Below are 15388 nucleotides of genomic sequence, written 5' to 3' on the forward strand. Positions count from 1 at the left end.
AAACATTGAGACCGTAGCTGATTGGGCTTTTTCAAGTTTCTTTAACAAATTTGCATTCATATCATGGTAGCGAATACGTATTGACACAGAAAGTAGGTGCCTGAACTAAGAACAGTCCACCTTATTCCACTTAAAACAGGTTTTGGCAAACTATATCTGGTACTTTTGGCCAAATACATTGCAAGGTTTAATAGAATTTTTAATCAACTGTAATAATTTACTGGCATCTAAATTAATGAGTAATCCTTTTCTGATAGTAACTGCTGCCAACTGTACTGAACTAATTAGAAAGAAAAAATTGAAAAAAATTAGAATATGAAATTTAGTCATGGCTTTTAATGGTCAGGTTTCAGTTAGTGTAATTCTGCAGGGTATGTTTATTCAACTCTTGGTCCATAAAGTCTTATTTGACTTACAAAACAATCCAAGACAAATGTTTCTCTCTATGTTTTTGCAGCTCTGGAGGGCAAAAATTTTAAACTTGATTTTATTCAATCTCTCTGTAAAACCCCAGTATTTATAAATAAAAGACCATTTTTATTTCCAGTCTATTTTCCTAGCCCATATTTTCCAAATGTTTAAAGCCCATCTGGTTACCAAAGTATTGCCGTCAATATATTTCATGCTGCTCTCAGTGGGCACGATCCATCTCCCATTGAAGCCAGAGGCTAGACGTCTGTTGAAGCAGAACCGTACACAGAGGACATAATGTAGTAGCTTTAATGTTCACCTCTGTATTTCCTTTATTCTTCTAGTCCAAGTTTCCACCCACCGGATTAAAAAAGCATGAGGGCTTTTCTGAGTTAAGGAGGCTGATCTTGGCTCAAAGAGGTCAAATCCATATCAAGCTGTGTAGCGGTGGCACAGTCCACCTAGAGATGGGCACAGCAGCTTGAGAATTAAATGGTAGTGATGGGACAGCACAAAATAGTCACCGTGCCCTGGGGAATGTGAGCTAGAGTGGTTTTCAGCTTATTTCAGTGGGTGATGGAATAAATCCCAAAAGAGGAACAGTTGGCAGAAAAAGGAACTGCCTTTGGACATCTTTAAACCTTTTTCTTTGCTTTATTGCTTGAATCAACATACAAAGTATTTGTTGCCACAGTAATGCTATTTTTCCTAATATTTAGGCCCTATCCACACATTCTTTCTACACCAGCAGCTCAAACAATGTCTGCCTATGCCGGACAAACCCAGTATTCAGGAATGCAGCAACCAGCGGTCTATACAGCCTACTCACAGACAGGACAGCCGTACAGCTTACCCACTTACGGTATTTGACCTCTTATTACTTCGCCTTACGTAGAAGTAAGAGCAATGCCGACGTGAACATTTTTTGCTTTCTTTTTTATTTTCCCAACTGTAAGAAAATATTTTAAAGAATCAGTTGAAAATTAATTTCTTATACAGATTTGGGTGTAATGTTGCCAGGCATCAAGACGGAAAGTGGGCTCTCACAGACCCAATCACCATTGCAAAGCGGGTGCCTCAGTTACAGCCCAGGGTTTTCCACCCCACAGCCAGGCCAAACACCCTACTCTTACCAGATGCCAGGTGAGTAGCCACCACCCTCAGGGCTCATCCCATCTCACTGCTGCCGATGCCCCTTCTTCCCTCATATCTGTGATGTATTTTCCATTCCTTTTTGTGAACTCCAGCAAGTACGCTTGTCACTGAGAGCTACTTTTACCTTTAAATTTAAAGCTAAATATTCTTTCCAGTACTTATATCTCAGTACTTATATCCATTACTTATTTTCCAGTGCATATCTCTATTCATTTTGGTTAACTGCTGATTTAGTTCTGCTCCTGCAATGCAGTCCCTATTTGCACCTTCATTTTCTACAAGGTGAAATCCCACGGCACAACTGGAAGCATTTGTTGTATTTGTTAGCATACACAAGTCACTTTTCCTTGTTTCCATGTGTCTGAGTATGACATCATTTGCTGCTTGTTTCTTTTTGGTCTAACATAATTTGTTAGAATTTCTCCTTAATTCATATTTATTCTTTCATTTGTTGTTCAATTATTAATTCACGTATTACCCTTTGATCATTGATAACCTGTTTTTATTTGGATAATTTTTAAGCTTCTTACGCAACGACTAATCTTTAAAATATTACACGATATGAATCATCTGATATGTTGGAAACAAGGACATGCCGCATTGCAGATCAATTAAAAACACCTGGAAGATTAAAATCCTCTTTGAAAAGATTTTTGTTTCATAAGTGAACATACACTAAAGTGTTAGAATTTAGAAATGAATGCAAATGAGAAAAACAATATTTGAGGAGAGGTGAGACGCTGCAATAAATTGAAAAATGCTTTCTCGGTCAGTGTAATGACTTACGGCCAGTACCTTTCTTGCATGGTGTGAAGAGGAATGTGTGCCTGTATGCGTGGAAGTAGCATTCCATTTCTTTTGAAGTTTCATTACAATGTTTTAGTGTTTAAACAGAAAATAAAAGTTGTTTGTTCTTCTGATTCGTCTGTATCGCTACCTGGAATATTGTATCTAGAATTTTATTTTGATTCACAAGCAAGTACTCACAGTTAATTGTATATTTTAATTTTAGGTTCTAGTTTCACACCATCGTCCACTATTTATGCAAACAATTCTGTTTCAAATTCTACAAACTTCAGTAGTTCACAACAGGTATGAATATTAATATTTTTGCTCGTCAGTAACCAAAGGATTTATATAACTCAAATGATTGCTTTTTAAATTATTATTTAGATCAGTTATGTTGAATTAGACTCACTGTGGTTCAATGCTATTTTCTGTGGAAAGTGATCAAAATCCCAGTGGAAGCCTAGTTGCATCTTCTGGCTCTTCAATACTTCAGCAACCTCCCTGTAGTCTTTTAGTAAATATCCTTAAAGTTAAAGATGTTAAATATCCTTAAATAAAAAAAAAAACCTCAACTAAACCCCCAAAACTCTTGCAAAAGCCATATGATTGCACACTTAGAAATACTTAATGGAAAAATCACTCGTTACTCTGCTTGAGCAATCTGCTGCGTTTGCTGTTTTAGGATTATCCATCATACACAGCTTTTGGCCAAAATCAATATGCACAGTATTACTCAGCATCGACATATGGTGCATATATGACCTCAAACAACACGGCTGATGGCACTTCATCATCATCAACCTACCAGTTGCAGGACTCTCTCCCTGGCCTGACTAGTCAACCAGGTACAGATCTACATTCAGGTGAAAACAATTTTTTGTATTTTATTCTGTACTCGTATAAAGACAAGATTTCCATATCCACCTTGTTTGAACATTGACATTTTAAGCTCATGCCTTTCAGAAAAGTTTATCATGCAAACCAGCCAAAATAAGCTTTTTTGTTTGTTTGTTTAGTTAGGAAACCTGTCTAGTTTGTTTGTTAGTCAAATAAAGCTGTCTGCAGACTGAGATGGTTGTCTGTGGAAAGAGTAGCCTGAGAAAAGTTACAACAGTCTGGTAGGGATCTGTTACTACTGAAAACAACCATACCGTAACAAACCTGTAGTAAATTTTGAAATAAAAATTCAGTGAGCTCTCCTATTACTGACAGTGGAACATTCCTGTATCCATCTATGTGTTCTGAACTATTGCTGTAAAGAATTTAAAACAAGATACTGTCGTTCATTTAATTATGCCCAAATCATGCTAGCAAGAGTACATGGGCTTTATTCAAATGCATGCAAGATGTGCTTGCTAATTCACAAATTTAGGTAACTAAGAATAGAGCAATCAGTTGTCAGTACAAGTCTCTAAAAAAAATAGCATTGAAGTAGTTGAAGTTGCAAGAAGAAAGTTCTCAGGAGATATCGGGCGCCTCAATGTGCCTGCCCAACTCTGCCCCCTTGTGCACATCCACTACAACACAATGTTTTGTTGCACAGTTGCATTCCTAGGGCAGCACTGCTGGGTAATGGCAGCTCTTCATTTTTTCTCATTATCGTTATAACCCAGTTCACAGTCATTTGCCTGTTCCATTCTATGTGTTCTGCAATTACAGATGTTAATATGGGTTTCTTGCTTCTTTTTTTTCATGCTAGATTTCTAAGTTCCTGGACATCTCACCGATTTATTTTCCCCCATTTAATCTAAATGGGACTAACGTAAATAAAAATTAAATTTATGTATTTGAAATTATGCATGGTATAGTGGGGAGCCATGAAGAGCTTGGTGGGCTACTTTAGGAATTCACAGCCACAATCAGATGAGTGTGGTATCCTTACTGGGTGAACAGAGCCTGCTTTTTCATGCTCACTTTCCTGTATTGCTTCTATTGTATAGGAAGTTCTTAAAGATCTAGCTCAGTATTATGTCATACATTCATAACCTAAGTAGCCTACTAAGGCTGCATGTAGCATCCATGGGAGAGGTTATCAGTTGCCAGCCGCCTGGCTCAGCGCTCTTAGAGCAATCTCTTCCACGGATGAAAATGAAGTGTTAATCAGTAGTCTCAGAATGCAAATTTAGGAAGAAAAAGCTAAGAGGTAACTTGAAATCAAGTGACTTGAAATCAAGTTGCAGGACATCCATAACAGACACAAATCATATGTAAAGTATTTTTAACAAAGTGTGAAGAGTACTTACAAGTGTTTTGATAACTGCATGTCCTGTGTACTTTTCCTTGCTCCTTTGTTATTCCTCCATATACTTACTTGAGAAAATCAGACATAGTTTCCCATATTGTTTCTCCCTTGTGTATCTGTTTTTCCTAGAAATGGTGTATAAATTTATTATGTATTACAAAACCTCTTAGTATTGAATAGCATTGGCAAAGAAAAGGAATCTTACATAGCTTGAACAGGTTGAAAAAATATTGAAGGCTTCACATCTATGAAAGAGTAAGGATTTTTCTTGTTTGTGAATTGTTTAAGCATATGAGCTTGTTTTCCTGTTAGGTGGGTTGTGCATCTGAACTTACAAATCTGCCCACACGCTCCTTATTTCTGTGAAGTGCTGCACTGATCATGCGACCCTCCGCTGAGAGTGAAACACCCACTTTGCAAATACATGATATGCCTGTGCCCTTCTCTGTCACTGTAAAAATAAATTTCCATCAGTGAGGTGCAGTGTCTTGGAGATCACTTCAGATATAGTAGATCATACTGCAGAGCTTCAGCACTCACTGTGTTCACTTGCTGCCTAACAGGCCTTTATTGCTCGGTCCTTAAGACTTATTACAACTAAAGCCTGAGATTAAACACAGCAAGGCACTTCATTCTTCTGCCATCTCTGCTAGCTATTAATTCAAATAACTAATCAAAGCCTCTAGGACTCTCCACACATACAGCATTTCTTGTTTTCATAAAAAAGCCCCATCAGATCAAGAGTAAATATCAGTTACAATTTTATTTATTGACTGAGTAAAGAAAATGAGATGAAAATTGAAAATACTCTTTCTGCTACTCATAACAAGCAGTAACACATTACAAGCCAGGAAAAAAATAAAAAAGACTTGTAATGTTGAAGCCGTCTTCTGTCTGCTCTGTCTGATAAGAATATGTAACAAAAGTCAATCCATAAGGAGAGTATGGCAGGGCTCAGAAGTTCATCCATCCCACATCTGTGTAAGGCTCAGCTCCTTAACGTTCCCATGGACTTTCTTCTGAGCTTTTATTGTCCCTATGCTATACTAAGATTTTTCAAAATGCACTCGTTACCGCAGAGTATCTGTGAGACAAATAGGTATCTTCAAGGGCACTTCGTCTCAAATTGGGATATTTCAGATTAATCCTGAGATGAGGTCTCAGGAGATGAGTACATTTGAGTATATTTGATGAGTACATGAGTACATCTAATCTAGGGCAGATAAAATTCTAGCAGAGGAAATAGGCCTGGGTAAAAGCTTCACCTTTAGGCACCTCACTTTCCTATGTCCAGAGTTAGGCGAGGTGAGTCACTCATAGGATATTTGCTCCAATTCAGTTACTGGGATGCAGCAGAGTTTGGTCTCTTAATTTGGTACCCACGATGAAGTCACCCTTTGCAGCTTCTCCAGGAGATGGCATTAGGTCTATATGCAGACTGTGCCCGCACCTCTTTTCTCCTGCTTAAGCGGTACAACTGTGTTTTAACAGGGAGGAAGGGATGTTCACATCAAACTGGGGAACAATGGGGAACAATGTTCTCGATATGAAAGACTACCTCCATTTGTCATAGTGGTGCTGCAACTCCTTGTCCTCTAACTGGAGCTGCTGCAAGGTCTCCACAGCACGGAAGGCTTCGTGCTAGACATGAACCAGTGTATGAGTATGTGTATGAACATCTGTGATAAGTTGTCGTTCCATGTTCTGGTTTTAACATTTTCCTCTTGCTTTATTGGATCTCTGATGCTGCTCATAGTTCCAGTGGGAGGAGGCTATGCAGTGTATTTATTAGGCATGTGTTGAATATTGGAAAAGCCAAAAAATCTCAAACATTGCAATAAAAATCTCTGTCTAATATGAACTGCAGTAGGAACTCTTTATGAGGGTAATGTTTTCAGTACTCTTTGGTACTAGAATTTCTCACATTCTTTTATGTTACTTGGCTGAATTTTTAATAAGTTTTCCTTTTATCAGCATTGAACTCATTTCTAAAGCAAATGGAGGATAAGAAAATGCAGTCGCTCCTGTAGCCTGCTGTTGGTAAAAAGCAAATCAAGCAATTAAGCCTACAGTTGTTCAAAAAAACGTGCACTACTGACTTCTGCAGTTCTAAAATAGATGCATACCTTGCGTTCAAGTAAGAGACAGCTGCTCATTCTGATTTAGAGATTAGTGTAATGAAATAAAGTTGGCTTTAAATATCTAGAACTTCCAAGGTACAGTGATTAGTTACAGTACTGATTAATGGATAATTATGCAATCATGTACAGCATTGACCCAAGCAGAAGCCTGGGTCAACTGGTAATGGCTAATGCTGAATGAAAATTGAAGTTATTTACTTCAGTTGTTGGATACTTTCAGAGAAGATTTAGAACAGGGCTTTTTTTGTATTTTATTTTTGGTAGATTAGAGTAAACACAGTCATTGAGAACAGATGTTTTAATATATTACCGTAGAAATGAATCTTGATTTTGTTCTAAAATGTAGAAATGTTATAAATAAGAAGACTTTTGTGGTAAGAATGTAAACACTCATCTTCACTTACTTAATTTTTGCCTTTTCATTTCTGGGGTTTTGTTTTGGGACATTTTTTCCACTCTTTCAGAAAAATCTGGGAAATTATATTTTCGTACAGCACTCTTGCACACTCAGAACTTCTTTTGAAGCCAGTGTAGCTTTTTCCTGCATGAGGATTCTGGTTATGAAACATCTTTCTGTGCATTTGTACATTTACGAAAGTATATTTTGCTCTTCTTATGGGAAAAGAACTAAGATAATGTGGCCTTATTGATTGCTCCACTGCCTGCAGTGTCCTAACTGACATCAACACTGTGCTGGGAATAGAAATGATTAGTCAACAAGAACTCCCTCTCCGTTCTGTAGGGACAAGTGAAAACACCATGGGAACATTATTCATTAGTTATTATTATTGCTGCTTAATTTTCCCGTAATTTCTTGGCAAGTAAGAGTTTTAGCTGAAAGAGAAACTACTACAGAATGTATATGGTCCTTATCCAAATCAGGGCAGACCTATTTAAAATGGTATCTAGAATAAATTCTCAAGTGGCAGTTTTGAAAATCTCTTCTGAGCTGCTGCCTGAAAGTTTGTATCTGTTCTGCCTAAGCAGAGAACCACATTGGTTTTGTAACACTTGAAGTAGTTGAGTTAGAGAAAAAAGTAGTAGTGTCTTCTTCCAGGCAACAGCAGAATAATTTGAGACTTTTCCAGGAAGCAGGAGAGACAGATTTGATTTCTTCCTGTTTCATGGAGGATTCGTTACTTTCCACTTGGGGATACAGATTCTGGGCTATGAAAATGTCTTTATACTTCATATATATCAATCATACAGTCAAATAAACAAGTGTACCCCAGAGAAGGCAGTGGAACCTACATATGTCCTTCTCCAGGTAAATGTCCTAACAAATACACTAACTTTCTTCTTATTCTCCCCTTTCCTTGAATCTTAAATTCTTTCTTCACAGTGTCTAGAGCTCCCGTTCAGGAATGTGACATTATGAGCTTAAATTTTATTCTTCCAAGAAATACAACAGTATTTTTCCAGTCAAGATATATAAATATATCTCCCAGTGTATTTATTTTAATAATCTTCCATGTGTGGTTCAATGTAAGGTATAAATAAATGATGGATGAGATTAAGAATTTAACTATTGTGTTACATTATGCACAGGCTTTTAACTGAGACTACAGTCTATTTTTCCTTCTTGGAGCCTGCTAGGCCAGAACTGGTTTTTTTTTTTGTTGTGGAGGGAGAATGAGGTGGATGACTCAGGGAAGATCACAGAAACATTCAGTCATTCACATTGGAAGGGACCTCTGTGGGTCTTTTGGTCCAACCTGCTCGTGGATGAGCCAGCTTTGATCATGTTGCTCAGGGCTGTGTCCAATGGAGTTCTGAACATCTCCAAAGATGGAGAATGCACAGCCTCTCTGTGGACCTGTCCCAGGGCCTGACCACTCTCACAGTGAAGGATTTTTTCCTTGCATCTAACAGGAATATCCCTTGGTGTGATTTCCGTCTGTTGTGTCTTGTCCTTTCTCTGCATACCTCTGTGAAGAGTCACTCAACCTTTCCTCCTGCGTGCTCAGCCCCTTAACTGTCTTGGTGGCCCTCACCTGGACTAACTCTGGTTTGTCAGTATTTCCCTTCTGCTTGGGGACCCAAAACTAGACATTTTTCCAGACGTGGTCTTGCAAGTTCAGAACAGAGCAGAAAAATCACTCTCCTTGCTCTGCTGGCTACGTAGTAGTGCTCTTTAGTAAAAATGAAAAATGTTCAGATTCCAGGTGAAAATCAGATGCATCATAGATGATTCTTGGGAAATGTTTGTACCAAGAATTTATTCTGCAGGTGTGCCGTCATGAGCACTTCTAACAAATATTACCAAAGTGGCCCAAAACCGCACAATTCTATGCAGCACAAGGACTCCCTTGAATCAAACTCTGCAGTAGATGTCAGATCAAAGCTGTACCCTTTCCTTCTTTAATGGAGAAAAATCAAATCATTAATAGATGATGAAGGAGGATTTATGTCATTTATGTCATATGTCAGGAACCTAGCCAAACTGCCTGTATTGCTAGCAGTTTTAAAGGGGCACTAAAGGTACTGTGTTATGAACAAAAGGATATTTTCCACCTACTGAGCTGTGGCATAAAAGTACTTTGTAAAAGGAGGTTCCGTGCCATCCTTCCTGGAGGTGCCTTCTTCAGTCTGTCTGTCTTACATAACTACTGGTTTGTTACCACCTCTAAAGCCCTTTGTTACCAGCAGAGGCAAAATAGATTAAATGGGTAAGTCAGGGATAGGCCTGAGCAGGCAGTTAAGCCATGCTAGATCAAAGGTCCTTCCAGCACATCTTCTCTCTGACAGCAGACAACAGCTGACACTTAGAGAAAAATGATCAGAATACAAGAAGTACAAGTTCACCCTCTTTCTGTTAGTAACTGGAATATTGCATTTAATATTATGACTTTCCTCTGCTGATTTATGGGCAGAGGTAAGGTGAAAAAAAAAGTGAACCCTACTAAAGAGCTGGTGACATGGAAGGAGGAGATGAAGCAGGAAGCTGACTGGCTGTTCTGGTCCGTGGACGAGTGCAAAAGGGTGTTCTGGTGAAAGTAACACAGGACGTGGAAATCTAGCTGAACTCCAAACATGGGAAATTAACTACTTTAACTAAAAGGCACTTCATGATTTGAGAATTCATTAGTGTGAATTTAAAATACATATTCCTTGGATATATCAATATTTTGCATGGGCATGTATTTGTATCTGCGCGTGCATAAGTGTCATTTTAATCTTTCTCTTATTCTGCTAAGCTTTATAATGTTTCCTTGGTAAAGTCAAAAGTGTATGTGGCATCTGCAGATTCCATCTACGTAAGGCAAACCACATTATCACTCATTTTAAAACAACTTTTTTAGGTGCATCTTGTGGCTGAGTTTTCATACAGACATGTCTAGCTTTGAGGAAAAAAAGTTCATTATTTAAAAATCCAAGCACTAATTTTGCCATTAATGGTTGACTTTACAGGGGAGTTTGACACAGTGCAGAGCCCCTCCACGCCAATCAAAGATCTTGATGAGAGAACATGTAGGAGTTCTGGGTCAAAGTCTCGGGGTAGAGGGCGGAAGAATAATCCATCACCCCCTCCGGACAGTGACTTGGAGGTATGCCTGCGGTAATTGATGAATGGTAACATGGAGGTTTCTTCTGATGAAAAGTAAATTCTGAAAACTACAGCTGTGGAAATAGCTTAAAGCATTTTAGAAAATGCCATGGACTCAGTCGCACTGACTGAATATAACAGATATTAGTTGCTCTTTTAACATACATGTACAATGAGACATTGCTGTTCTGTATGAAAAAGTTAGGCAGAAAAGTAAATGTGGTTCAGCCTTGCACTTTTTAGCTCTGAGACTCTGTGTCTTTCAGTTTCTCATGCAATAGAACCACAAAACTGTGAGACTTCTGTGTTCAAAGCAGTTGCATTTTCTTCTAATTTTTTGAATAGGAAATCTCAAATATATTGATCAGCTTAATACATTTATGGATGAATGCAGTGTAAATAGGCAGGATCATCTGGCCATAGCCTTTCAAATACTTGTGCACAGGTCCTTGTGCTTGTAATGTCAGTGGATTTCAGTGAGGCAGCTTACATCAGTGAAGTTATGGCTGTACTTAAGTATGTGCAAGATCAGTGCCTTAGTGAAGAAATATATCTGCCTAATATATGGGGTGATGATTTAAAATATAAGTAACCTCTTGGCAATGGAGTAATTATAGTGTTACTACTCCTGTGTTAGCAGTGCACTGCCTTGCAGTGACAGGAGGAGGAGGAAGAGGAGGAAACTGGTAGCCTCTCTGTGTGTGAAACACTCCAGCTCTGGCATAAGAGGAACATTGCTGCCCACCGGTGTGGTGTGTCCCCTGCTGCCACCAGACCGGCAGCGGGAGCGAGCGGCCCTGGGCAGCCCCACTGCTGTGCCTTCACTGACCAGCTCCGGGTGCAGCATGAGACAAGACTGTTGCTGGGCCTTGGCTGGCCACACAGCCGCTCCTGGGGTGGCAGGGTGGGCTGCAGCTCTAGGCATCAAATCTAAATGCCATTGTGTTTATACAGAAACTGTTAACACATTTTTTGCTTTTCAAAGGATTTAACCTTTTCAGTGAAAAGATAATTTTTAAAATTTTTTACGTTTCAGTTTTCCCATTTCTTTTATAGTTTACCAGTGAAAATAGACGCCTTATCAATATAAGGCGTTTCTTTCTTTTTTTTTTTTTGAGTTAGAATAATCCATTTTCTCCTACAATACTTTTTAAATTCTGTATGACATTATATGTGGCATATAGCACTTTTACCCAAGACTTTAATTTTAGCTATGCAGGGGAAATAAAGAAGAATCACTAAGACTTGCAGAGAAGTGTCTGAGAATACTGTTTATCCTTAAGTCAACAATTATGTTTGACACCCATCGTGTTTTTGAAATCTGTGTTATGCAGCCGTTTTGAAAAGCTTTTTAGGGGACAGGTAAGAAATGGCTGAAGAGTTCAAAAGTTACTCTCCTGACTTCTTACCACGCATGATACACTGTTCTTGCTGATTTTCAGAGAAAACCGGCTTGGTTTAGTGGTTAGTCCAACTTTAGGACTGAGCTGACTCTTAGCCCCCCAGTGGGATGGTGGTGGGACTTTGATGTTATTTTTTTAATAATGCTGTCCCCACTTCTTTTTTCAGCGTGTATTTGTTTGGGACTTGGATGAAACAATCATAGTTTTTCATTCGCTGCTCACAGGATCCTATGCACAGAAGTATGGCAAGGTATGTGAGGCATGAATTCTGCATCGATTCACTGTATAGCAGCGATCTGGCCTGCACACATATGTGTTTTTCACCTTCCACTTTCATCATGGCTTGGGTGAAGGGAAAGGGAAAGCATACAGTAAACCCCATTTTCAGAGGGTTACAGTGAAAAAGTCAAGGCGAGAAATGAGACACAGACCCTAAACACAATATATGAGGCAGGGCTGAAGCAGATGCTGCAAATGAGGGGAGAGTTCATAGAGGAACAAGGATGAATTCCTGAGGTACGTTGGAAGAGATGTTGCAGGGAGATAATATAGGTAAATGGAAACAACTGACTATGTGGATGCGTAGAGGAAGAAATAAGAAATAAACTGGAGCGATGGGTGAATTTATGGGGAAATTGATGAATCAGAATGAGCAAGTAGGAGACAGACCTGCTTCATTGCCAGCTGCAGATGTTATTCTTTGACTCGCTATCTTTTCTGTTGAATCTTTGGTTCCCTTGGCTGGCTCTGGGGTGAGTAATGCTGGGGAGTGAATCACTTCCCCAAGCAGACAGTTGTCCTCTCCCCTCCGGTGAGATCCAAAAGCAGTTCAGGTCACAGAGCAGTGAGCAGGAGAGCAGGAGGAAGAGCGAGGGAGGCAGTTGCATCCTGCAGGAGCAAGAGCTCCCCTGCTGCGACAGCAGCGAGCCCTGCTGTGCTGGTGGTGGGAGCCCAGGGAATGCTGCTTGGGTAACGGTAGAAGGGACTGGTGGGAAGATCAGTGCATAGAAGCAAGAGCAGACTGCTGGGAGGAGGTAGAAGTAAAGGCCTGGATTAAACAAAAAATGAGGGCAAATGTATGGAAGGGAAGAAAATGGACAGGGAGTATATTGGTATGTAGATACGTGGATGTAGGTTTTCTAGGTGTTGTGCCATTCAAGTGTGACTAATATTGTATGTATGCTTATATATAATTTTATAGAGAGAATTATATACATATAACAGAATAGAATAGAATAGAATAGAATAGAATAGAATAGAATAGAATAGAAAACTTAATACACATATAAAGATGTATGTAATGTAATTACAAAGGTATTTCTTTTTAAGAACATAACCGTATACATACTGTGTCAGACAAAGGGCTTGTTTAGTTTAAGTTTCCTGCCTCTTTATTCTGGCCAAAATCAGATCCTCAAGAAAAGGATGTGAGGAACTGTACGTTAGAGAAATGCTCTCCACACATGCCTCCCCAGCCAGGGAGTTAGAAATGTCCAAGACCAGATCTGTGAATTATAACCACAGATGGGCCAGTGTTTTGAGACAGCTGTTTGTGGTTATTAAAAGAGAAAGCTAATAGGAAAACTCACAGGCCCAGACAAAAATCTGATTTTTTGGAATGCTAAGATAAGGGTAGTTATTCATGTCTTTTAAAGGACAGCCTTGTTTGTTTTGCAGCTCCACAGTGCCAAATCAGTGGACATTTCTGTACTCTTGTCAAAAACTCCTGCTGTTTTTCAAACACTGTAACAGCAGAGACTGTCAGAACCATTTCTGATGTAGTTGTCAAAACAAGAGAGAAACGTAGCTGAACATGAGCATTTATATCACTTTTGAGTGTAGCCCATAGACTGCCACAGAACTTGTTGAATCGCCTCGGTGATGTAGTCATTCCTTTCATCCTTTTTTGATTGTGCCCTTAGGATGTTTTTATCTCATGCACCAGCTCACATAATATATGAGCGAAGTCTAAGTCAACTTTAATACAAAGTTTTAAAAATCAGAGCACAATTTGTAGTCACAAACATCTGTGAATATCTTTGAAAACTGTCTTAGAGACAGCAACAGAAATGTAATTCGTCTTTGTTTCTCACTGTTATGAGTAGGGATACTTGAAAAAATCCCAATGCCACTGTTCTTTAAGAGCACATCTGCTGCTGTAATCAACTTTCCGTACAGAGTCTTTAGAAACAGTAATGGCGTATTAAAAGCAGTGGTACTAACAGCAGATAAAGTTGTCTTGTATAAACTAAGAATATCTCAAGGGCAAGTGAAATTAATGTAGCTATACTGCTGAGATCAGCATCAGTAAACAAATGTCATGAACAACCATGAAGCAAAAGGAGAGGAATTCTTAAGTGAAATCCTTTTTCTTTTGTACTGAGAGGTGGCATCCATTCAAGTAGGGAAATGTGTTCCTTTACAGAGACTGTAAAATAAAAGTAGTAGACTTTTTCCTTCCTGCAGTGACTACCTTTGCCATATTTATAGAGAACTCGTTGGAAAGGTAATGAGTAATTGCCAATGAAACTCAAATATATATACTTTTGACTGCAAGGAGGCTAGAGCAGTAGGAAAGGGAATACAGGGAGAGTTTATCATGAGTAGGCTTTATCTCTTGCACGTCACTGAAGTCTTGCCTGAACTTAAGATGGGGTATGTCTGAGCCTAAGTGCCTAAGGCGTTAGACATGGGAGAAGGGAAGGATAGCACAGCTGGACCTCAGTCGGTCTCCAGTACATGACCTGTTTAGCAGATGCGGCCCTTATCTTTTCTGCATATGATTTCCATCTGTGAACAAGGTCTTAATCTGGACTGAAGTCTGGATTGTAGGGAAATAGGTTGCTATGAGAGTAAATAGTCCATGAATTGTGAGGTTATCAGTGGAAGTCTTGTGAGCACATAAGTCTTTCAAAAGTGTTGAGAGAGCTGTTAACCCTGGAAAGGTGGTATAATGTTGTTATTTCACAATGAAAAGAAATTTCAAGGTAGTGTAAAATAATGGTGATACTAAACTATTTATTGTGGTGATTTGCTATCTGATTTAAAAAAATAAAGGCATGTAATGTTACGCAAGCGCTCAGCTGTGTATATGCACTGTTTTTCCATATGTATTTTTTCAGCCCATTCTGTATAACATAATAGTGGTTACTCCCAAAACAAACAAGCAAACAAAAATTCACAGGAAAAGCAGAGTTTTCCCCTTCCCCCATATTTAAATATACTAAATGAGGTTAGTGAGTCTTCAGTGTGACCACTGCTTTAAGGGAAGGCATTTTATAGCAAGTGTGCTGACTTCATACTTTCAAGGCGTGTGATATTGGGTTTAGAGCTAGTGTGAATATACAGACAGGCAAGGACATTCACCTTCAGTTCTTTCCCATCTACTCCTCGACTTGCAAACTTTCATCCCCCTTTTCCACTAGACCTTTACCCTATTTCTTGCAGTAACTGTGCGAAAACACAATGTTAAGAAACGAGTCTTTTAATCTCAGTGCTGTGCTGCAGTTCAGGCTGTGCGGGAAGTGCAGCGAGGGGAGGTGTCGCATGTGGAGGTGGCCATCACACCGTTATGGCCAGGTGGAGGGACCAATGTATGTGTGCAGGAGCACTTGAGAGCCACAGTGGTACCAGGAGACAAACAGTGTCTCTTTCAAAAGATTTCTACAGTTTAAAAAGCAGTTGAAGTAGAAGAGAAAAG

General features: G+C 39.1%; 1 protein-coding gene across 10 annotated transcripts in view; it reads left to right on the forward strand.

Moving 5' to 3' along the window:
- EYA4 (EYA transcriptional coactivator and phosphatase 4) overlaps positions 1 to 15388 on the forward strand; it is a 155478-nt gene that overhangs the window by 119330 nt on the left and 20760 nt on the right. For 4 of the 10 annotated variants that reach the window (XM_075087667.1, XM_075087666.1, XM_075087671.1 and 1 more), the window contains 6 exons: positions 1131 to 1273; positions 1411 to 1554; positions 2579 to 2658; positions 3038 to 3218; positions 10150 to 10286; positions 11855 to 11938. In XM_075087667.1, coding sequence (XP_074943768.1) covers positions 1131 to 1273; positions 1411 to 1554; positions 2579 to 2658; positions 3038 to 3218; positions 10150 to 10286; positions 11855 to 11938 — 769 coding nt within the window. The remainder of the gene's footprint in view (positions 1 to 1130; positions 1274 to 1410; positions 1555 to 2578; positions 2659 to 3037; positions 3219 to 10149; positions 10287 to 11854; positions 11939 to 15388) is intronic. The other 6 variants (XM_075087669.1, XM_075087668.1, XM_075087673.1 and 3 more) reach the window with 2 other exon arrangements.

The sequence above is a fragment of the Phalacrocorax aristotelis genome, chromosome 3 (assembly GCF_949628215.1).
Source record: "Phalacrocorax aristotelis chromosome 3, bGulAri2.1, whole genome shotgun sequence".
Lineage (NCBI taxonomy): Eukaryota > Metazoa > Chordata > Aves > Suliformes > Phalacrocoracidae > Phalacrocorax > Phalacrocorax aristotelis.